General features: G+C 41.4%; 1 protein-coding gene across 4 annotated transcripts in view; it reads right to left on the minus strand.

Moving 5' to 3' along the window:
• Nucleotides 1-3,591: 3,591 nt before the first annotated feature.
• The window catches only part of DENND5A (DENN domain containing 5A), a 119,827-nt gene continuing 99,007 nt past the window's right edge, over nt 3,592-24,411 (minus strand). For all 4 annotated transcript variants that reach the window (XM_084632703.1, XM_084632701.1, XM_084632702.1 and 1 more), the window contains 8 exons: nt 20,645-20,766; nt 18,773-18,918; nt 17,742-17,860; nt 16,292-16,473; nt 15,282-15,364; nt 10,044-10,167; nt 8,812-8,980; nt 3,592-7,943 (listed from right to left, as the gene is read on the minus strand). In XM_084632703.1, the coding sequence (XP_084488829.1) occupies nt 7,760-7,943; nt 8,812-8,980; nt 10,044-10,167; nt 15,282-15,364; nt 16,292-16,473; nt 17,742-17,860; nt 18,773-18,918; nt 20,645-20,766 (1,129 nt within the window). In that variant the 3' untranslated portion in view covers nt 3,592-7,759. The remainder of the gene's footprint in view (nt 7,944-8,811; nt 8,981-10,043; nt 10,168-15,281; nt 15,365-16,291; nt 16,474-17,741; nt 17,861-18,772; nt 18,919-20,644; nt 20,767-24,411) is intronic.

Raw genomic sequence — 24,411 nt, forward strand, 5'->3', positions numbered from 1 at the left:
CGTCCCGAGGGGTAGAGGGATAACTCAGTGAGACAGGTGAATAATTCATGCAAGTGGTGCAGGTAACTGAATTGCCTTTACCCAAGAGCTGGTTTGGTAAGAGTTTGTTGTGTTACATCTTTTTGGTGTTTGGAGATCACTGAAATTCTTCATACAGACCACAAGTAGGCAAAGATGTGACAGATACAGAGACTATATCAGGCACCTGTTGATCTGAATGATGGCCTTGCATACACGTATTTGTGAACTAGGCAATCAGGTGCTGTGTGATTGAAGGAATTTATACCAGAGGCTCCCAAACCTTTCACTTGACAATTGTCTAGAAGACAGCACATGAACCAATCAAGTTTGGGAGCCATTGTTTTATACAGATGGAGGAACTGCCTAAGGCCCAGTCCTCCTCCCACTCCCATATTGTTGAATGGGGCTTGGTTGTAGGTCCTGATTGGTCCTACAGGGACTCTCCTGCAGCATTGGATCTGATTGATCCTACAGCAACAAGGACTCTCAGGGCAGAGATCTTCCTCACCTGTTGACCCAACTATGGCACCCTCTCCACTTGCACATTACATAAAATTTGAACTTCTTGTCCTTCAAAGCCCTGCGGAGCTCTGACCTGGCCTCCATCTCAGCCCTTGTTTCTTGTATTCCCCCCACTGTCCCACCAACGATGCCAGTCTTGACACCCCCAATGTTGTCTCTTCCTTCTCCCCTCTATTTCTCCAGTCTTCCCTCACTGCACGGAATTGTGTCTCTACCCCAGTTTGCCCATTCACGACCTGCTCATTCAAATACTGTCTGAAAGCCCACTTCTGTGGTGCTCATAAGAAACAAAATTTAGTATTACTTATGGAGAGAGGTTCTCTAAGTTACCCTCCAGGTTTTTAGTGTCCCCCCATCTCTGATATATCTGAGACAGGGACCATTTTGTATATTGTACAGTGCTAAGCAGGTTGGCCACACTAAACAAGTAATAAGTCACCGGCTACAAATGGGTCAATCCATAAAGGCCTGACTGAAGAGGTAAACAGGGCCTACTTTTACTGCACAAGCAGCCACGCATCTTCCCCCAGTTTCTGTGTGCTTGAGGGGAGGGGTTGCACTAAGTTCATCTTCATTGTATCGTCCTCTTTTCTTCCACCACTGATTGCTTATTATGCTATAGCACATACCCCAGCCACAGCGTTCCTGGGACATTTCCACGTACTGGGTAGATGCTTCTGATCATTTTCATCTTTCCTGTGTTTTTATGGCTTAATAAACAGGTTTTGATCTCACACTAGGTCCACACTGATATAACTCCATTGATTTCAGTGGAGTTACTCCTAATTTACACCAGCATGAGCAAGATCAGAATGAAAAGGCCTCTTGTATTTGCTTGGGCACCACAATTTTTGATCAGAGCTGGGGATCACCCCTTGCAGAACAGTGTTGGTTAGGAGGGTGAGTGAATCTCCCCACCTACACTTGTAGGATTAGGGGCGAGAGGCAGGAGAGGAGCAGCGTAAAGCTGAATCATTTTTTATCAGTGAACAGAGAAAGATGCATCAGCAAGGCAGCCATGCAACCCAATTTTGTACAAGATTGGGCTGCCATAAGATGGAAAAGGCAAGAAAACCTGGGGGTGATGTCTCAGCACTCTGATCAGGTCCTGCCTTGGGACATGAAGCAAAGGACGTCCTTGTGGATGGGCCACTGGAAGAGAGCAAGCAGAACTGATCCATGATTTCCTCACAGCATCCCTTTTCCTGGTAATAGCTCCCTGCCCTCCCTTGTCTGTTCTCCAGCATAGACATGCCCAGTTCTCTTTGCTTTTCCTCCAGAGATTTTGTTTTCTAAACCTTCGGCATCTTTCATGCTCATCTCTGAATTCTTTAAAAAGAATCAAGACCACTTTAAAATGTGCTGCCCCGAGATGTCACTAGTCTAAATGGTGGCCTGTTCTGAGCAGATCAGAGAAGAACCTTGCTCACAGTAAACAGAATGCCCCTAGTAATAGACAGGTTCGCATTTGCCTTTTTTTTTTTTTTTTTTGGTACCATTACTTTGACGACTCATTAAATTTGTCATCCAGTTGACTGTCCTGTCTCCTTTGCTGTGGTACTGCTCCCAGCTGCGACTGCATTTTTCCAAGTCTATGCTCTGTTTATGAATATGGTTATTCCTTACATAAGAACATAAAAGAATGGCTACACTGGGTCAGATCAAAGGTCCATACAGTCCAGTATCCTGTCTACCGACAGTGGCCAATGCCAGGTGCCCCAGAGGGAGTGAACCTAACAGGTAATGATCTAGTGATCTCTCTCCTGCCATCCATCTCCACCCTCTGACAAACAGAGGCTAGGGACACCATTCCTTACCCATCCTGGCTAATAGCCATTAATGGACTTAACCTCCATGAATTTATCCAGTTCTCTTTTAAACCCTGTTACAGTCCTAGCCTTCACAACCTCCTCAGGCAAAGAGTTCCACAGGTTGACTGTGCGCTGTGTGAAGAACTTCCTTTTATTTGTTTTAAACCTGCTGCCCATTAATTTCATTTGGTGGCCCCTCGTTCTTATATTATGGGAACACGTAAATAACTTTTCCTTATTCACTTTCTCCACACCACTCATGACTTTTATAAGTTAAGGGCCCAATTCTGATTTCACCTACATGGGATGTACTAATGTGTATGTATACTTGGCCATATTCTCTCATATACTCTTCTGAGTATCACCAAGGCAGTGGTTTTCAACCCTTTTTCATTTGCGAACCCCTAAAAAATTTCAAATGGACGTGCAGATCCCTTTGGAAATCTTAGTCTGCGGACCCCCAAGGGTCCACTGATGAAAGGTTGAAAACTACTGTTCTATGGTAATGACAACCTTTCACAGACCCCTTAGACAGTCTTCGGTCCCCCAGAAGAGAACTAGTGTTTAGTGGTTTCATCATATGGAGAAGAAACACAAATGCGGGGTAGCATCCCTCGATCAGTGGTTAACTCATTGCATGTAATGCTATAATTCCAACAGTAAGCAACCGAAGCTCCTGAAGGGCTTGAACTGAAGGCCCGACGCAGGAAAGAAGAACAAGGGGTCATATGGGGGAAGGAAAGGGAAGGGAAACTAGGTGAATATTAGAGACAGGGCCAAATCAAACCTCCAGACTCAAAATATCCTCAAACACAGAGGAAGATCAGAACTGGATCAGAACTCTGAACTTCAGGCCCATCTCTAGTAAATATTTTGCTAGTGAGTGACAAACATGATAGCACATTACAACATACTTTTCAGGCTTGATTGCTACAGCGAAAAGCTTAAAAGGGAAACAACTTTTTTTCAAAACACTAAGAAAGCAAGTGTGGAAACATGTCATCATTTACACACGTTAATTTTGGTATTTTCAATAGTTTAAGTCCTTACAGTGTACACGTAACATAATGAAATTAATGCTTCTAACCAATTCCATCCGAAGTTGAAACAGTGGCCTTCTATCTTTGAGACATGAAAAATGGAGTGATACGTACCTGTTTTTGGGACACAAAGGGGACGATAATTAGCCTGATTGGAATAAAGAAGCTGCCAAAAATGGCACACTAAATTAATGCTGTTCCTCATGTTAGAAGGTAGTTTTATTGCAATTCAGCAAATAAGCTACATCTGCAAAACTATTTCATATTTCCAAGTTACAGTAATGCTTGACTGACCTAAGGGTTACAAAAAAGGAGTACAGTACCTGGGTTACCTGCTCTCAGACATCATAATGTAAACTTCAATGCACACTCTTAAAAAAATGCCAGTAAATTCTCCGCATATTAAAATATATAATTTACTGTAATTGATGCTGCATCTTAATTGGAGTGACAGCCATTCTCTAGATATAAAAGGAAAAGATCTACAAAGATGAGAAGTACATGTACAATAACTTCAAGTATTTTCAAGTCTCCTACAGTATCTTGCACTATTGTGACAAAAATTTTGTCACTATACAGAATGACAGTTAACTCTTGCAGAAAGCTTCACTGCAGAAGCAAAGCCTTTATATAGGCATAAATTCAAATACCACACCAAAATATATGGAGCTTTTAACTATTAGGTCCCAGATATACAATTCTTAAAATTTAAAAATACTCTTCACAATGGAAATGGTAGAAGAATGGTTTTCAGTTCATGAACAATATGCTTTCAGCTACAGAACATAATAGAAAGATTAATTTCCCTGTATATATTAATTTTAAATCCAACAATTTAAAACAAACCATTACCTTCAAAGTATTACATTAAATGTGAAACAACAAAAACAGCCGTGGCTATTTGCTGTGAGTGTGTACCAGTCTCATAGTATTGAATATGCTAGGATTAATACATAAAGGAAATTTAAGAGGTGATATTTTTGTCCATTGTTTTCTCTCACATCTCAAAGAAGGTGCTAACATGAAAACAGCATTTTTAACTTCAGTTTAATATAACTGGCACATTTTTGGCCATAAATTTTTCAAAGCCTACAGTAAATGTGTATAGTAACAGCATTACCCAATCAGTGCTCAGATTGGCAACCAGCATTCGTCCCAGTAGCTGTAGTAAATCAGTACATCTCTCATTCTGGAACAGCATCTTTGAAAAGGCAGAATTATTTTACCAAATTCTATCTAGTGGCATAACAGGTCACACCTGCTATTGTCATATGGAATACTCTGATTCAGTGACCATGATTCTTTCCCTACAACGTTAGCAGAGGTGACTCATGGAAGGAAGTTGCATGGAACTGTTTCATTTGATTCTGCCAATCAGAAGTGACTGCTATGGAAGCGGCTAACTTTGGGCCCAAACCTGCTTCCTTTGTGCTGACTCCTGATCTATATAGTTCAAGCAAGCAGATTGTGTGAAACAGGAACTACAAGACAAACTACAAGAAGAGTTGAAATGAGCATGGTTGCTCCTGCAGCCTTAGGGTTCAGTATTGTGGCCCTTACCAGTAGGCTTTGACCAAGGGAACTGCCGTTGTAGCCTCGTAGCCAAACTCTACTCCTTAATCCCTCGTATGTTGGCTTGCTTACAAAGACTGCCACAGAGCTAAGATGCATAACACAGTCCTCCACCATTCCCTCTGTGCCCACACTGGTTCAGCTGCACTTGAAACCTCTTACAGCCCTTCCAGGCCTGTAAGGATTTATTCCACTGAAGTCCACGGAAAAACTGCCTTGGATTTCAATAGGACCCAGATGGAGCTCATTGACTGTGAAAGGGGACAGGAATGGCCCATCATGACATAGTACTGTAGGTGAAAAAACATGATTTAGATTATGCTCTGCCATTTCTCTCCATGTTTGAACAGTGACTAGCTCACTAGGAAGTAACATGATCTAAAGAAAAACAATTTTATCTGCCTGATGTGTTATCCAAAGCAACCGCCACTCAGGGGTCAGAGATACTTCACTTGTGTCCTTGCATCCTGCAAGTGAGCATCTCAAACCATTTACCATGAACAATGAAGTAAAAAACAAACAAGCCACCAAACCACACTCGTTTGCCATAATGTCTAACTCTATGTCAGGAAAAGAAGTTGAGGTTAGCTAACACATTTTGGCTAACTCTGACCTAATACTTTTCTGCCTGGGGTCTACTTTGGCCAACTAAATCAAGGTAAACAGCATTACCCTTCATCTATATGAGAGAAGAGTTTGAAGTTAGGTCAGGGTCAGCTAAAACACGTTAATTAACCCCAATCTCTTTTCCTAATATACACGTACCCACTGTATTGTAAAATATACAAGCCTACTGCAGTCTGGAGTGTTGAATGAAAAATAGTAAGATGTTTGATTAAATCTGGGGTTTAGTGGTGAGTCTAGAAGGCTTCTCTCTGTTACATCGTTCAGGTTGAATAAGTTATTCTTTAAGCACATATACACTGCATTCTAACCCTTTACCTTCCAAAATTAACAGGGAAAAATCGTTCCATGAACAATGATGTGAACTCCAAACTGTGAAAGTACATTCATCGATCCAGTGTGAAGAGAATGTGCATGTGGTCTGGACACTGCCCACTCATTTTTCCAACGCTAATAGGCATTGAAGGCAGGACCTCGTGCGGATAAAAGAAAATATAAGAGTGACAAAGAAACTTCTCCATTTAATAATGAAATAAATAGGACAAAAGTAAAAATAGTCAAAAATTTAATACATGTGCTATACCTTTAAATTACGCAAATAAAGCTATCACAAGATGTCACTAAAATGAAGAGAATAACGAAAAGGTGCCACAATATTCAACGGATTGACAACCAAGAACAACCTTCTGTTCTTTATAGTAAGGGAGATATTGCCGGGAAGTTCATACAGTGGAGACCACTTAATTACAGAGCCCAGAAGTACTGAACAGCAATTCATTATGCTGACCAGGTTTCTCTCTCAAATCAGGTCTGCATTTCAAAGGGATTTTATCAGAGAATTAAAAAGAACAGAGCTGCCTCTATGCACTCACCAAATCCCAAGATCTGTATTTCAACAAAATCCAAGCAGTCTGAAAGTTATAATTTATGAATGTGGGCTAAAGCCTTTTTACTTAAAATACACAAGCATCCCAGAATCCAGCAGCTTGCAAAGTTAGCACATAAGAGAGCTTGGTATTGCAACAGTAAATCCTATGTGCAGTCTATGCTTGTCAGGTGAGATCACCACAGAAAGTTATTTGAAATAGAAACATGGAATTAGGTTTATGAGTGGCATCATTACTTCACCGTGGCACTGACCTCTACTTAGCTACTGTCCCCTTTGCATTAGAATATAAATCAAAGCACATGGGGTTAGGAATTATTTCTTTAGCTGTTAACAATTTAAGGGTGTTCCACACCAAGATAAATTCTAATTTGAAAGGCTGGTGCACACAACCATTTTTGCTAGCAGATACACTCTTATCCAGGCTTTTTATTTAAGTGGACTGAACTGTGAATTTTGAATTGCAAACATAATATAGCCAGTTATACTGTATACGGTTTTTTAAAAAACAAAATCTTACAAAAACACGATAGGTTAAATAAATAAAAATATCAGTTAAAAATACAACACACTTACAATTTCTTCTGTGCAATTATGTACCAATATGAAAAATATTACTTTCATCTCTGTCCATTTGCATGGTTCTGTCTCCTGGAACCCACTAAAAGTAATACTGACAACAAAAATAAAGAAAAGTGATTTGCTGACAAATCAGTGCTCTGAGGCTATTAAAAAAAGCTCACACCAGAATTTGTCGTTTCCCTTGCAGCACAGCAGTGACCCAATTTAGTTTAAAGAAAAATCAAACATTGGTAATAATGTTAATATACAAAATATTAGTTTAAAAACTCTAGAATGACCTTCTTAGCAGAAATGGAGGGTGTACATTAGGGCTTACAACATACAGCAAATCTGAAGACAAATTCAGAGAATGCTGAAAGGCTCACTGCACGTTATCTATGGCAAGGAAATACTGCAGCTTTAAAATAAGCTGCACAAATAGTCATCTCTCTCTCTTTCACATGAAAGTGTGTAAAAAGCAAATCAGCAAATAAACTCTAAAATAGATTTATACCAAAAATCCTCCTTTTTTTCCCTTTTAACATTGAGTTTACAGCTTCTGTCCATTTTTCTGCACTATTTTTTGAGATTCCTTCAAGAAAAGTCAAAGTTGTGTTTTGTGGCCATGAACAAGTTCACAATACAACGTATTAGCAGAAAGAACCTTTGCATACTAAGATTTGTTCCTTGTTGCTTTTTTTTAGTGTCTGCGGTGAGACACATCAGATGTCTATTCCTTTGACGAGGGAAGCCTCCAGTGTAATGTTGAACTCCTGCAAGGTCTGCAACACTCGAATCAAGGAATTAACAAGGGTATGATCCTTAATCAATGCTATATCCTCGTACATCTGTGCTGTGATTGGACAGTCTGCAAGCAAGGCGATCCAATGGTGTAAGAGGTGGTCTCTGAGAAAGTCACATTTCAGAATTTGAAAACAAAAACAAAAACCAAGTTAACAACTCACTTTTAATGAAATTATATTTTCAATCTTTTAAAGAAATGTACCACTTTCTCCAGATAAACTGGGGAAGGAGGAATAATACTGTAGTGATACATGACAACTTTATAAGTAGAGAGAACTATAATCTAGGGCAGAAGTGTCCAACCTTCTCAGCCCGAAGGTCAAGCACATTATTTCAAGGGTAAGAAGCCACAATACTTATGGATAGATTCTCTCAGCAGCTCCTCCTTTGCACCACACAGACAGTGCAAGGAAGCAGAACCCACTCACAAGTCAGCTGCTGGGGATTCCCAAGTTGGCATAGGGCTGGATCCTACACCTCCCTCCCCACAATGGTTCCAGTGGGAAGAGGAGAGGGAGTTGCTGTTCTCACCTGAGCTGAGGCAGATGATCAAGGAGCCCTAACTGGCTGTTCAATCTCAGCTTCCCCCAACACACCCCCGCATGCCCACTCTCCTGGTTGGCTGTGTAGGAAAGGGGAGCAGTCCTCTGCTAGGCAGTCCACTACGCTTAGGCAGAGCCAACCGAGCTCCAACCCTGTTCTCCTGGCTTGCTGCTCATTGTTTTGGTTTTTCACATTGTACCAATTTTCCAAAATCTCAGATCTTTCCAATTTTGGGTGCTCCTGAGATTTGAGGCTAATTGAGATTCTGTTGTATGTGAGTGTCCAGTTTTATTAAACACCACCTTCTATCTGAAAATCTCAAAGAACTTTGCAAAACATTAGTCCATCTTCACAGCACAAGCAGCCTTGTGACCTCATCTCATCCCCTTCAAACCTTATGTATATGATTCAAAATGTTCCCCTATACCTGGCTCCAAGGCACACCAGCATCTGAAACTTGCCATCCTTCCCAATGTTTCTAGGAGTGTTGTTGATAGCAGTGACAAAGCGACAAAAACTCCTGGCTCTAGTCTGCCAGTTCTCCTCTGGGACTATCTCGTTCTGATCAAGGGTCTCATAATAGGTTTGTGCTTTTTCTTGAAAGAAAGGGAAAGATAGGTGATGGTGGAGTTTGATCAATGAAAATGCCAATAGCCATAAATATGCTATGCAATAGTGGTGAGAATGGAGATCAGGGAGGCAGCCCTACTGGGTTCTATTGCTCAGAGACAGTAAATTTAACTTCAATATACTTCAGTATAACAGCTACAACAAATGTGTGTGCTGAAATTACATGAACATTTGTAAAGCAATTTAAGATCCTCAGCTGACAGCCTCTATGTAAGTAGGTATAAGAATGGTCTCGTAGATGGGGCACTGGATTAGGACTCAAGATACCTGGGTTCAATTTCCATTTCAGCCACAGGCCTCCTGTGTGATTTTGGATAAATTATTTATTCTACCCTAGGCCTCAGTTCCCCATCTGTAAAATGGGGATAATACTTTCCTACCTCATAGGAGTGGAGAGAAGATTAACATCTATTAAAGACTGTGAGGCAATCAGATAGTTTGGTGATGAGGGCTATGTAAATACCTCAACAGAACTATGAAGTGCTATTTAAGTGACTCACTTTTTAAAAGACTACGAATTTGAGAGTACAGATATCGTGTGTAGTTTCTAGTGTTTGTATTAAGAAGGCTCAGCAGAACTTTGCTTTGCATTATATCTTTCACACTGCTCTATTAAAAATAACATACGGCTACCAGACCCAAGCTTCCAACTACATTAAACTCCTCCTCCTCATTACCTACTCATTCTAACACCATTTTGTTAAGAAATATTCAAAATGCTTAATGCTGCCACCTCCGCCCTACCCCCCAGAATATTGAAGTGCAATACATTTGATATATGAGAATGCCAGTGTTAATATCCATAGAACACAGATTCTTCTTCCCTGAAAGTGAAAAGAGAATGTAACACTTACTGCATTGCATCAGCTCCTTAGCTGGTATAAATCGGCAGAGCGCCAGTGAATTTAATGGAAGTACGCAATTCACACCAGCTGAGAATCTGGCATACAAAAGTGGTGATGACACTACAGAAGGCAGATATATGTACTTTACAGCAACACACTGGCTGTATGGTTTCCTCACACTTACCTAGAAAGTCCCAAATAAAGACATTTTTGAAGAGCCTGGGTGATTTAAATCCATGCTGAAACACCTGTTCAAGAGCTGAAACGAGTCCACTTTCTCCACACAGCAACAGAGTGAGACTACCTCTCTGCCAAGGACATATGGAAACAAACAAAAACATTCTCTTTTTAGTTTTCCAGTTTCTATATAGAAAAGTAAATGATGTGTGTTATTATGGCCAACATTTTTGAAAATGGGTGCCTAAAGCTAGGCTCCTAGACCCATACATAGGCACCAAAAAATGTAGTTTGATTTCCAAACGTCATGAGAATCCAGTAGCTCCTGCTGACTTCTAACACCGTCACATTGACACCCATCAAAATGAGGCTCAAGAAGGAAGTCTTCAGGGTGGCCAGGGCCTATAACGTTTAGGCTGTGAAAATCCAATTCTTTATTATAGTGGGAGCTGTTAGTGACCCCTATATAACAAAAGCTATCTGTGCTAATATGAGAATTTTCTTTCTTCATTTCAATGAGTAGCCCAGCTTGCTTGCACACTGGAAGCCAAACCAGAGTGGTCAGTCACTGGCAGCAGTGGTATGCCTTGTCTCCTGAAGCTCACTAGTTGAGATAACTTCCACAGCCAGGATAATTCAAATCTACTTTCCTACATTACAGATTGTGTTAAATATAGTTTGAGTAAAAAGCACAATTTCTCCTCCAACTGCAGATCAAGGTCTATCTAATGACAACAAACTCAAATCTTTGGATACCAATTTTCCATCTCTATTCTGGATGAACCATTTGTCTCCAGGGTGGGTGGATCTGTGGATCTTACTTTTCAAAGGAAGGAAATTTCCAGGCAAGCACAAATAAATTTTCCTATTCTTCTGTGTGAAATGGTCCACAGACCCATTACAATGGGATTTGCATAGCAGCATGCTTGCAGTGTGGGAAGCAGGATACTGTTTAAATATGGACACCCAAAACGAGGTAGGTTATACATAAATTATCTCCTGCATCTGCCCTTGGGCACTAAGGTGTTGAGACGACTTCTGCAAAAAGAAAGGAAATTAAATTGGCCAAGATTGGATGATCAATATGAAGAATTTGGTGGACAAATGGCCAGCTAGCAAATCTTAATACAGGAGACATAGCTACTGCTCTTAGATTGTCAGTGCTCCTAAGGAATAGACTTAGATGCTTAACCAAAGGCAGAATATTTCTTGAATTTACTTAGGGAATTAATGCTATCACAGTGGTGAGGACTGTCTGAATTGTAAGTGCAATACTGGTCTCAGAAAAGCTCACAATTTCAAATTAAAAAAAAAATCTAATCTGATTGGGGACAGCAGCCATCAATAGACTATTCTAATGACCAGGAAGTACACCACCTCCAGCAGGGATTCAATCTAGATAGTGCTGCAAGGAGCAGAATGAGGTTCCGAGGTCACTCTCTCTGACCCTGCAGGGTTGAAGTAAGATTGATGCACTAAGAAAGCATTTAATGTAGGGATTTGTACAAAACTTTCTTTTTCTTGAACCTGCCGAAAATGTTGTACTACAGACATTTGACCTTTTGCTTGGAAATTACCACACCTAACAAAAGCCTCCCTGGGGGAATTCAAGGCTATGCTTTACTGGTTTAACTTTGTAGTTGAACTACAGACTTTAAACCAGCCAGAAAAATAAATTCTATTTGTTGATTTCACTTTTGGGGTCTATGAGAGCAATAATCATTTCATCCAAGTATTGACTTTAAATTGGTCTAGACCCAGATGTAGGATTGGCTTTGCAATAGCAGAATTCTTCAGTGAGACAGAGACACCTGAAGATCCAGTGCTAGATTAAATCAAGCCTAAGAGTCATGGTCTCTTCAGCCAGGAAGAAAATACAGTATCACTGCCACTCTTTCATTGCTATCTTTTGTATTGGCCTGGGAAGCAGTGGAAACGGAGCAAAGACACAGATGGGATCTTGCCCAGCTTTACAAGACGTCATTCACCACCTCGTATCATGGGTCTTGACCCAGGGAGGCCATGAGGCACTTTATTTACTGTTTCAAGATACAAAGAAGTCAATCACAAGTCCACCAAACTGATTTAGGATGACATATTTCTGGGTGCAGTAAACACTTTTCTAATCCAACTTCTGCCACATAACTTTAGATATTCACCTCCCCCGTTGGTGGGCAATGCACATAGAGATTGGAAACTTTGTTTCATCCAGGACAGGAGAATTTCAGTCTGGGATGGGGCTGATCACATTCTTCCCAGTTGTTATAAAAGCCTTATCAGACAGATTGACTGTCGTGACCAGAACAAGTCTGTTAAGCATGGAGGAGCAGTGCTCTGAGATGTCAATTGAATCACAGTATTCCAGTTGGTGAATGCTGCGCTCGCTCTTTCTGGTACCTGTACCACTTGGTCTTTTTGCTTCAGCTTTCTCTCCGTACAGGACCTTGGTCAGAAAAATTGTCTGGGAAAATAAGTGAATTTTCTTATCTAAAGCCAAAATTATTGCTGCCTTGGTCCTGGACAGAAACCCTGAGAGCACATGTAAGACCAACGGTAATGATTAAAGCCATGCTCTGCTTGTCTCAGGCTAGAAATAGCATGGGGAGCAGGCTGCAATGCTCTGAGCTGAAGTAGATCCTGGGTGATTTCATTCACACAGGGGCCTTTCCATGGGTTGCCGACACTGGGATTGGGACAAAGCTGTTCTTGAAATTCTTGCACAGCTCCAGAAGATACCTTCTCTGGACAATGTTCAGTGATCTCATTTGCTCAAAGCTGTTAGAAGCCTTTTTGCTTCCGAACTGAGATCTTGACACCAACCAAGGGTTCAACTCCAGATAGAGCTGTCTGGGAGACATGCAGATAGCCCTGAGGCAACAGATGACAGATAATGATCTTGCACTTGCTCTAGCTACCACTTGCAAAGAAGTATTTTCTCCTTTTGTATTTCTTGAAGAAGTTCATCTTTCCATAGGACTTCTATTCCTCTCTATAGTGCCTGGAATGAATCAGGATTCACTTCTCCAATGCCTCTGAATAGCTCCAGTTTTCCATAAAGTTTCCCATTTTATCACTAAACTAGCTTGGGACTGAACTGTCTGAGTATATGATCCCAAAGATCAAAGCCCGATATATTTATGCATGAAACACGTGTGAATCCCATGCTTTTCAGGAAAAAGCTCTTAGGCCATGTGATTTCTAGTTGAAAGGGATTATACCTGCAATACTGTCCACCCACGTTAGTATTGCTTGTGAATGTGTGCACGGGCTATTAGGGTGTCAGATGACAGTTCAGATTTGTTTATTTTTTGTTGGTTTGATGCCAGCGGAGTTTTCATACCCAAAGGAGGGGGCTGTGACCAAGCTGGCCTGGACTTGACTGCCTGTGAAGGACCTGTATAGTGAGGAAGCCCCTCTCTCTACTGCATGGGATTCACATGGGGCATTTTGGCCTGTACTTCCCCGGGAGGTCTCGGCCTGGATTGTGAGTAGGGATCCTGGGTGGGTGCAAAGAAGGACTGTTATAGAGGTGGCAGCAGCAGGACAAGGCTGGGCCTAAAAGTCTCTCACAGCACTCTTTGGCACTGGCTGCATCCAAGCTGCATCCAGTGCCTTGCACCTCTGACCCGTGGGGAAGCAGCGGCTGCTTAGCTCTGCAGGCTACAGGAATTTAGATGTGATCTTCCACCTGGCACGCTGTCCTTGACTTCACTTCCCTCGTGGAGATGGGGGAGGAAGGGTGCCTGCCTCAGAACCAGTTGTTTTCTGGTCCTGCTTGGCTCCTTTCCTGCCAGGGGAAGGGGGGTGCTGAGATAACCCTGCCCGGCCTGGGCTGCATCTGGTCCAGCACAGCCAGCCTCTTCAATCCTTCTTGTCTTCTCTCCTGCTACGGGGAGGGGCAGCAGCAGGGGAGGGGAAATTATGAGGTGACCCCACCCAGATGGGGCAGTGAGATGGAGCTGGTTGAGCTCCCCAGTGAGACACTTGCTAAGGCGGGAGCAGGAGACACAGACCCTTCCTTTTGTCTCTGGCTTTGCTCACTCCCTGGCGGCACCTGTCACTGCAAATGCCTCAGAACGGAAAGCAGAGCTAAAGGGACAATCTCCTTAAAAATCAAACACAGCCCCGGGGCACAGCTGGGAGTTAGACACATTATTAAGCTGAAATATAGCCTACAGGTTTTGGAATAAAAACTGGAATTTCCCCTCAGAAAAGCTCTGCAGGCAGGATGGGCTGGCTGAGTCACTGACCCTTGTGGAGAAAAAAAATGGAGGAACTTCAGCAGGTTGGGGCATGCCCCTGCTGCCAGTGATGGGCAGGTGTGGTCCTGCCCCAAAGCTGCAGGCAGGCTGAGATACCGCTGCAACAGAGCTGTGGGTCTTACCATGACAAAGCAGCTCAGTTGCCCAACACTTCCCGTTCTGTAGGCAGTCAAAGCAAGGAATGCCGGGGTCGGCATAATAGAATAACCGATAGTGCAACCAGTAAGCAAACATGCTGCTTCCTTCAGAGCAAGCTATATAGGAAGTAGATGCCCTGCTCTCAGTATCACAATAAAAGTCTCATGGACACAAAAGCACATGCTGCTCTTGTAAGGCCATCACAGGATAAATGAAAGAGACAGCTGAAAAACACACTTGAGTATATCCCAACATGCAGCTTTCTATGAGAAGAGTGAGGTCAAAAGGGATGTTAAGATACTCAGCTACCTTCTAATAATTCCCATAGTAAGTGGGGATGCAAAGAAAGGGGGAACATACTCATACATTTCTTATCTCTAGGAGACGGAAGGGGATGGGAAGACATAACAGCTAAAGCACGAGTCAGACCAGTGTAGTATTCTGTGCTGCTGACATGCCTATCTGCATGCTCCAAACTGTACAAGTGAGAACTATTAAGCCACCCCCAGTTTTGGAAAATATAAATCAACTGACGGCTCATTTATAGGGGCTCTTCATCAAATGCTTGGCTTTTGTCTCACAGTGAATAACTAAAACATGAAAAGATTTATGCAACCACATTAAAAAAAACATATAGGACACTTGAGAGCCAAACAGATGAATCCTAGACAGAATCTGGCCCTTACTGTGGGTTCAGCTACCAGGATGATGGCCATGGACCAAGAACATACAGTAGTACAGTTAGCAGCAAAAGTGATATACTTGGAGGTGTTGTAGACTCCAGGTTGTAGACTCAGAAGCATCAGAAAAATAACAAAGGAGTAGCTAGCAAAAGAAATTCTCACCTCCTTTTCCGGTTTGTGGAAATGTTTGACAATGCCATTCACTGCTTCACCAATAGCTTCCTGTATCTGACCTGTGTTTAACTCTGTGAAAAATAAGAAACCGTTTTCATTTACTTCATAAAGGTTTGAGGTGGTACCTGCAGACCAGGGCTTCTAGGGCAGGGTGAGAGAAACCAGCACAGTCATTATCTGTGGTGTATCTTGGATTGGTGGTGCTGGATTGCCAGTACTTTTTCACACTCATATAAAGTTTAAATTTCTTTTTTCTTTTAAAGTTGAAGGTGTAGACCTAAACTGACTGTGATGTTTCAATCCAAAAATAGTATGGACACAGTTTTACACTTAGTTATGCAGATTTTCAGATTAGGGTTTGAAACAAAAGAAAAAAATGTATTTTGGGCTGTATGGGTGGGTGCGTGCACCAAATATAGGAGTTGTCGAAGTTGTATTACAGGGGTAGTATTGCTACAACTCGGGGTGAGCTTGAGAAGAGAAAGGTTTGCCAGGAATGACATGACAAGACAAGCCAGAGCACCTTTAACAGAAAACCTTTGCATGTAACCAGATATAATTTGCAGTCTATACCCATGGGAGACCCAGGAGAGAGCTGAAGGTAAATCTCTGTGGGCACGTATACACTGCAATAAAAAACCCATGGCTGGCCTGTGTCAGCTGACTCTGGCTAAGGGGCTGTTTAACTGCAGTGTAGATGTTCCAGCTCAAGCGGCAGCCCAGGCTCTAGGGCTCTGCGAGGTGGGAAGGTCCCAGAGCCAAGCGTCTACACCACACGGACACAGCCACTTAGCCCGAGCCCTGAGTCAGCTGTCACGGGTCAGCCACAGGTGTCTAATTAAAGTGTAGACATTGTGTCTCACTCATCGCCTCCACTGCACAGTCAAACAGAAGAGGACACGGAAGGCACAAAAATAATGCAATAGATATATTTTTGGGAGGGGCCTTTACTGGCAACAGATAATTTCAAACAATGGAGCATGTCCCTCATGACTTACTTGGTTTGTTATTTGGCGATATCGTGACAAATCTTCTGATCATACTTGGTGACTGCTGCAGTGGTGGGGTCCTGCACTGCCTTTCATCTGCCTCGGTATGTGAAGTTAGTAACTCTCCCACCAGGATCCTCTCTAAACTGCCGTCATCCATCCCCTTTCCAAGCCACCTCCCACATGGAAACCTAAAGACATAAAGGCTTAGAATTGGGGACTGCAAATATTCTGGCTTCTGGATATCCTGACTGACTTCAAAAATTATTTTACTTTCTTACTGACACAGTGGCAAACAAATCAATTCTATTTATTTTTGGCTCTTTTAGCCAGCAGAGGGAACATAAGTTAAATAGTCTTATTCCAGATTTGTGCTGTACAGGGTAATAGATGATGCAGATACACAAAGTAAAACAAGTAGCAGCCTTCCTGTCTTCTGCTCCATACACAGGATATTTGGTTTGGGAGGATTTCTCCCTTCTCCCGCTCCCCCCATATCAGCATGGTAGCAATCAGGTGATACTTTTAACTTCCAACATTGGAAGCACCTCTGTTAAATTTGTATGCGATAGTCAAAAAGAAGTTAGCACATTGGTTCGCTGCTCAATTGCTTATTTAACCTGACATGTTAAACATTTAAGCTCTTATATGGTCACATGGCTTCTTTGAAGCATCTATGAATACTTTCACACCTACAAACAACTCTGTATGCCACAGTTTCCAAATCACTGACCAATCCACTGAAATACAGATATTTGGTAGCCCAGACACCAGGAAGCCAAGTTGGCTCAAATCGAACAAGCTCAATTAGGAAAGCAAACCAGTATCCAAAAATAGAATCCTATCCCTTTGCTTCATGACAAACAAGCTGATATTGTGAACTGAAAGGATTTACAGCTGTCTTCTCACTGACAGAAGGCTGTCATAGCTTATACAAGCAAGAGATAGGCACCAAATCACACTGCAAACAACATACATCATATCTGCAGTAAGAATTATCAAACTCCTCTTACCCTTCTCACGCAGCCCTCACCCACTTTCATTCTGACATGTCCCCAAAAATCAGAGTTCCTCTGATAATTTCATAGAGCTTTTCAGATCTGTGCATGTATTGGTGCACATTATCTGTACTTGATAAGCAGCAAGTTCTAACTGGCTATTTGTTTGGTCTCAAGGCAGTTTCCTTTTGAGATGCTTACCCCCCCTCCCTCTATGTCTGCACCTGGTTTATTTGTTTGGGTGGCTAAATATGAACCATCTGTAAATGAAACTCAGTTTATTTTCCAAAAAATCTTAATCCTGCTCAATACCAGAAATCCAGTGACCCTCCAACCCCTTGGGCATCAGCACCTGAAGATGCAGTCTGAGAAGAGGAGCACTGATGAACAGACAGGTCTGTTATGCTAACTCCCTGCAAAAATTCTACTTACCCAATTTAAAATGCCAGGATGATACTTACTTGTAAGTATGCCCTGTTATTTCGTTTCTGACCATAACATATTCCACTAGCCACTTGGCGTACAGCCCTGAATTATCGTGTCCTATTTGTACTGTGGTGAGTTTTCCCAGGTTCTGGCACTGCAAATTAAACAAGTTATCTGTTATGTTGAAACAAAGAGAAATTGACATTGGCTGAAGCAGTGTAGTCCAGGGGGAGAGGGTGCTGGGAGAGGAGTTGGGAAACCTGAGTTCTAATCCCTGCTCTGCCACTGACCTGCTATGTGACCCTGGGCAAATCTCTTTAACTCTCCATGCCTCTGGTTCTCCTCTGTCTTGTCTATTTGGACCATAAGATCTTTGGGCAGGGACTGTCAATTAATATGTGTTTGTATAGCATTTACTACAAGTGTACAGCAATCTCTGTTGGGATGCCTAGGTACTACTGCACTAAAAATAACAATATCAAAGAATAATGCACTATTAACACCTATACACTGTGGAGACTACCATGAAAAAAAAGAACAAGAAACTCATATGTCTGTCTTAAAGCTCTTTCCTTTTGCTTAGTGGCAGGATCTGGAAAAGGTAAGCTTTCCTCCCCCGTTTACAATACCGTGGGAACCTGCAACCTCCACAACATTTTAGAAATGTTTGGTACAAAAATTAGACAGGATATTAGGTACCTTGATATTTAGAGGAAATAAGGTTTGCTCACTAAACACAAAGAGAACTAATCTAAAAAAAGAACTGACAAGTCACCAAAAAACTTACCCTACAGATGAAAAAGAAGCCACAATGTAGGGTGAGGTGATGATGTAAAAGTCTTAGACAAAATTAATATTAAGCCAGAAGTCTCACCCTCCTCACTTAAGCTTATTTTACCAATCATTCTTCTCTGCATACTGCTTAAATACAGGTGTAGTTTGATGGGTACAGGCATAGATAACATTTGTGACTACAACACTGATGAAACATTACAAAAAATATGAATTTAAATTGAACAAAGAATGTTTTACCAACAAAATATTTCCTTGTGTCAATAATACGAACCTCAAATGTCATCTCCAATATATTCCTGGGAATCTGTAGGACTCCTGTTTCACCCAACTCTCCTGAGATACAGATCCAAGGGTTGGCAGTGAACATTGAGCCACCAAGTTTCTTGCTAGGAACAATCAATATATGGTATGGGATCACTGCAAATACAAGAAGTAACTCACTTAAAGAATACCCTCCAAAAAGAATAATCATGTAAAATAGTAAGTTACGCCTTTTCTGTTACACTATCTTTTCCTCTTTATGTTTAATAATAATTTAATCTGTTATCAAATGCCAAAGAATTGAATGGCAAATTTAGAAGCACACAAAAATATATGTACATAGTGAGTGATCAGGAATATGCAACTGATGCTAAAATAAATGCTGCAGTATATTAAAAGTAGAGTTGATGACAAACACCATAAAAAAGAATAAAAATGTACTTTAAATAATTTGTTTGCATTAATTTAGTCCTTTTTCATCTGGAGATCTTAAAAAATCACATCACTAAGATGGTTACCGTCCCCATTTTACATTTAGGAAAACGAAGGCACCCAGGTTAAATGGCTTGCCGATGGTTATGCAGGGAGTCTGTAGGAGAACTGGGATTAAAAGCCAGTTATTTTATCTAGCTCTGTGCCTATATTTTTGTTATATAAACACACATGCACTCAGAACAGGCTTTGCCATGTGCCTTAATTCGGACCGACATACTCAATCACACACTGAAACTTCAACTTGTTAGGCTTGTTTGTTGCCAATATTTACTGCAACAAAGCTATTACATTTTAAGATGATAAACGCTGTAGCTGTCCAATTCTAGATAGTACGTACTATAGCACTGTGCACCTGGCTGTACCACATATTGCATTAATCTGAATGTAAAAAGTAAAAAAAAAAAAAATTCAAGGACCAAGTAATAAACTATTAATAAAAGTGTTTTTTAAAAAAATTGAGTTTGGGCATCAAGCACTTATTTTCTTAGCATTTCACGTATGAGCAGAGAAGCTGGGTTATGGCTCCTCTGACTCGAGAACACTGAAAAAATATAAGTATTACTCAACTGCCTAACATTATGGTGTAGAACTCTAGTGCATGGCCTCTATTTACCAAACTGCTTTTATAGAGAATTCAATTATGTGAATGGTCACTGTGTTCTTTGGCAATTTACGTGGTTTTGTAATGTATAAATGGCTTATTGTGAAGGCTGTTCAGCTGAAGCAATTAATATATTTCTCTCTCAACATCACCTCATCTGACAGTGGCCTCAAGAAAGCATTTGGTACTGGATTTTCTTAAACGCTTGGTGCCCATGACCTTTAAAACTGTTAAAACTCTTCTCCTTTTCATTCCCCCGCCACCCCCCGATGTATTGTTAATTGCAGCATTAGTGATAGCTTAGCAGTATCCAAAACAAGAACTTAGTGTTGGACAGTATTTCTCCTTAGTAAGATCTGTTGTACTGACACATTTTTCATTTAAAACCAAACAAATTATGTCCCTCAGTCAATGATTTGGCTAAATGAGGTTGCTCTGAAATTCTTCATTTATAGGATAGCGATATTCAGTTCACACTATAAAGTGGGAATTAAGCAACATTATTGATAGCTTTATTAGTTTCATGTTTCACACAGGCAACTCCTATTGATCATAGTGCTCACACACTGAGAGTAACACAAACTCCCTAGCAATAGAAGGATAGGTATTACCACCTCTCAGGAATTATATTAAAAATGACAGTGACATAGTTGTACATATCTGAATGTGAACAGGAAATTAATGCAGCTCTGTGAAAGAACATAATCAAAACAGCTTAGAAACTTGCATAAGGAGAAGCAACTGAAAGCTGGGAAGAGCAGCATGGCAGGGAAAACGGGTACTTACAGATTGTTGTGAAAACATTGGTAAAGCAAAAGTAATCGACAGCATTAAATGACAGGAGATGATAGAGGAACTGTTCTTTCTCATCATCACAGCGGAGAAAGGCATAACGCTTGTACAGTTTTCTGACAAAACAAAAATAAGCTATGACAGTAACAAGATCTTTTCAGTTGTATGTTTTCTATTATATTAGGTAGAACTGTGAAGAATATGCAAGCAATTACAAATGACAAGTAGTATGGGTGCTGAGAGCATTTAAATCAGCCAAGACACGTAGGCATCCTGCAAGTCTGTTCGTTCTGGAATGTGTCAATTCAGTTTGTTGTGCTATTCTCAACCCCTTTTGCCAGCTTAGAGAGCTGCAGAAAGTTCAGAGAGCACCACACCCTCTGAACTTAATTTAGGATACAGTTCGTTAGAATAAAAGATCTCACTGTGTATATGCAGAAGGGGATTTTACCTTTTGGGGTAAGATCCTCACGCTTGCTCTGGCCCATTTATGCTGTGTAAAAATACTGGAGTGAGGTAAAGTAGCCTTAAAAGCCCCATACCCAGCTAGGTGAGGATCCTGCTGGGGCAAGCCCAGTAGATAACAGCTGTAAGATTGTTCCCTGAGTAGGCAGCATTGTCAATGGGGCCACAGCACTGCAGAGATTCTGGACAGCTATGGTGCGGCCCAGAGAGGCTGCTGTAATTGAGGCTACATCTGTACTGTGACCTAGAGGTGTAGTTTCCAGCTCATGGAGACACGCGTGCGCTAGGTTTGATCGAGCGGACAAGCTAAAAAGAGAAGCGTAGCTTCTGAGGCACCAGGAGCTCGCTGCCCAAGTACAATCCTGTTCAAGACCCTAGGTATGTTTTTGGGACAGCTAGCCCCTCCCACCATTCATGCCACTGCAGCTACACTTCTATTTTTAACGTGCTAGCTCAATCAGAGCAAGCGCAGGAATGTCTCTGCAAGCTGAAAATTATACCTTCCAGCTCCAGTTTAGATATACCCTTACACAGGTCCCCAGGACTGTTTAAGTAGTCCCTGGAGCATCCCAGGATTGGTAGTTTAGAGAAGCCATTCCCTCTACAGAGGAATCAAATGTAGACAAAGGGAAGCAACTGTGTATAGTGATCAGCATTATTTATTTGCTAAACACCACCTTGTGCTTGGACACTGTACAGGACCCAAAAGGAGAACTTTCAATCTCTATCTTTACAAATCAAAATCCGAGTTGGAACAAACCCTGGCCTGATATTATTCACTAGTACATAGCAGTAATCATTATTTTTGTTAGGTTGATGCAGCTGCAGCCAAAAAGCCACAGAACAGACGTGGTCACTTTCTATTTATTGATTACAATATTATTTTTATGGATGACTACACAATACAGAATTACAAGAGACATCCAGAAATGAAGAGCAACTAAGCAAAAAAACTTCTCTCTTCTGCAGTATCACAACTAAAGAAATCAGCATTAATGAATATCCACAAAAGACAAGCATGCAAAGATAAATCAAACCAGCTCAACCCATTCTTATTAAGGACATAAGAATATTTAAACAGAAAAGACGTAAGAGCAGTATAAAATTTCTATCGCAACCAAGTGTATTATGGACAGATTGTTCCTTCTAGGCAGACCTCCTGACAACCTGCATCAATCTCAGAGAGTACATAGGAAAAGCTGTCAAGTGGATCACAGGCCAAAAATTTACAAAACAAATCAATAATTAACATATACAACATCCTCATTTATATAACCACCAAACCAATAATACATGTCACACAGAAAAATGTTTCACTGGAAATAAAGCTCCACAGTTTTAAATCAACTGAACTAGCCCTGAGCCACACGAGCAGTAGACCTCTGAGCACCTAATGGGTCAATGAGTCCATGTTTCACTTGTATAACTTGAATTGTGTGTTTAGACAGCCTATCCAAGAGGCTAAATGTCGTTGGGGACCTTCGCCTGTTTGTATTTCACCTTTTGAAAATTTCTGATGGTGTTTCAACCAACTTCTGAACATTTTTATTCTTCATTTACTCAGAACGGACACTTTAAAAGTATTGGTATAACACAGCTCTCACTCCCTCTTAGTTTTCATATGCTATTACATTAGCCACTTTCACTGTATTGTATTATTCCAATCACTACGTTATCTCAACACGCAAGATTTACAACTCCGAGCCCTTTTTTCAAAAGTAAGGTGCTTCAATAGTTCTGCTCCTGCATGTGAATATACAATTCAGCCTTTAGTCATGGAACATACTGGTATCAGCATCCAGAAGCACATTTGAAATTTAGGCTCACCAGTGTCTTTGGAATTCTCTTACTTTCATTGTCCACAATTCTGGTTTGTGAAGAGACTGATCCCACAGAATTTCCTGAAACTGGCAGAAATTACTACAATGATCTAGACTGATTTTTCATTCTGGATTAATGTGGACATAAAGCTTCTTCCATATTTTAAAAAATGGCCTTAGAGATCTAAATCATTCTGCATAACCTTCCACTGCACTAAAGAATAGTGACTAGGCGGATACAAAACTAACTGGCCAATTCCTGATCCAGGACTTTTTCCATTTTCTAGGCCTCACTTTTTCTTAAGAAGCAGCAGATAAAAATTGCCAGAAGTGTGCAGTCATTATTACAAGGACAGTAAGGAAATGTAGCCAGGGGCTTTCCCCCCAGTCCTCATTATGTTCCTTTTCCAGACTGAATATATGTCTCAGTATGTCTGTCACACAGGGCAAAACCCATCCCCTTAATATTGCTAACTACAGTAGTTGCTTGGAAAATGCATTGGAGAATGAGACACATTGCATGGTTATAATTGTGGAAAAGCAGCATCACTTCCCCCTAACCTCAGCCGTGCAGAACACAATGTCATCCACAGCCTCAGAAACAACTCTGACATCATAATCAAAAAGGCTGACAAAGGAGGTGCTGTCGTCATCATGAATAGGTCGGAATAAGAACAAGAGGCTGCTAGGCAGCTCTCCAACACCACTTTCTACAAGCCATTACCCTCTGATCCCACTGAGGGTTACCAAAAGAAACTACACCATTTGCTCAAGAAACTCCCTGAAAAAGCACAAGAATAAATCCGCACAGATACACCCCTGGATCCCTGACCTGGGGTATTCTATCTGCTACCCAAGTTCCATAAATCTGGAAATCCTGGACGCCTCATCATCTCAGGCATTGGCACCCTGACAGCAGGATTGTCTGGCTATGTAGACTCCCTCCTCAGGCCCTACGCTACCAGCACTCCCAGCTATCTTCGAGACACCACTAACTTCCTGAGGAAACTACAATCCATTGGGGATCTTCCTGAAAACACCACCCTGGCCACTATGGATGTAGAAGCCCTCTACACCAACATTCCACACAAAGATGGACTACAAGCCGTCAGGAACACTATCCCCGATAATGTCACGGCTAACCTGTTGGCTGAATTTTGTGACTTTGTCCTCACCCATAACTATTTCACATTTGGGGACAATGTATACCTTCAGATCAGCGGCACTGTTATGGGTACCCGCATGGTCCCACATTATGCCAACATTTTTATGGCTGACTTAGAACAACGCTTCCTCAGCTCTCGTCCCCTAATGCCCCTACTCTACTTGCGCTACACTCATGACATCTTCATCATCTGGACCCACGGAAAAGAAGCCCTTGAGGAATTCCACCATGATTTCAACAATTTCCATCCCATCATCAACCTCAGCCTGGACCAGTCCACACAAGAGATCTACTTCCTGGACACTACGGTG

This window comes from Lepidochelys olivacea, assembly GCF_965140295.1.
Source record: "Lepidochelys olivacea isolate rLepOli2 genome assembly, chromosome: 6".
NCBI lineage: Eukaryota > Metazoa > Chordata > Testudines > Cheloniidae > Lepidochelys > Lepidochelys olivacea.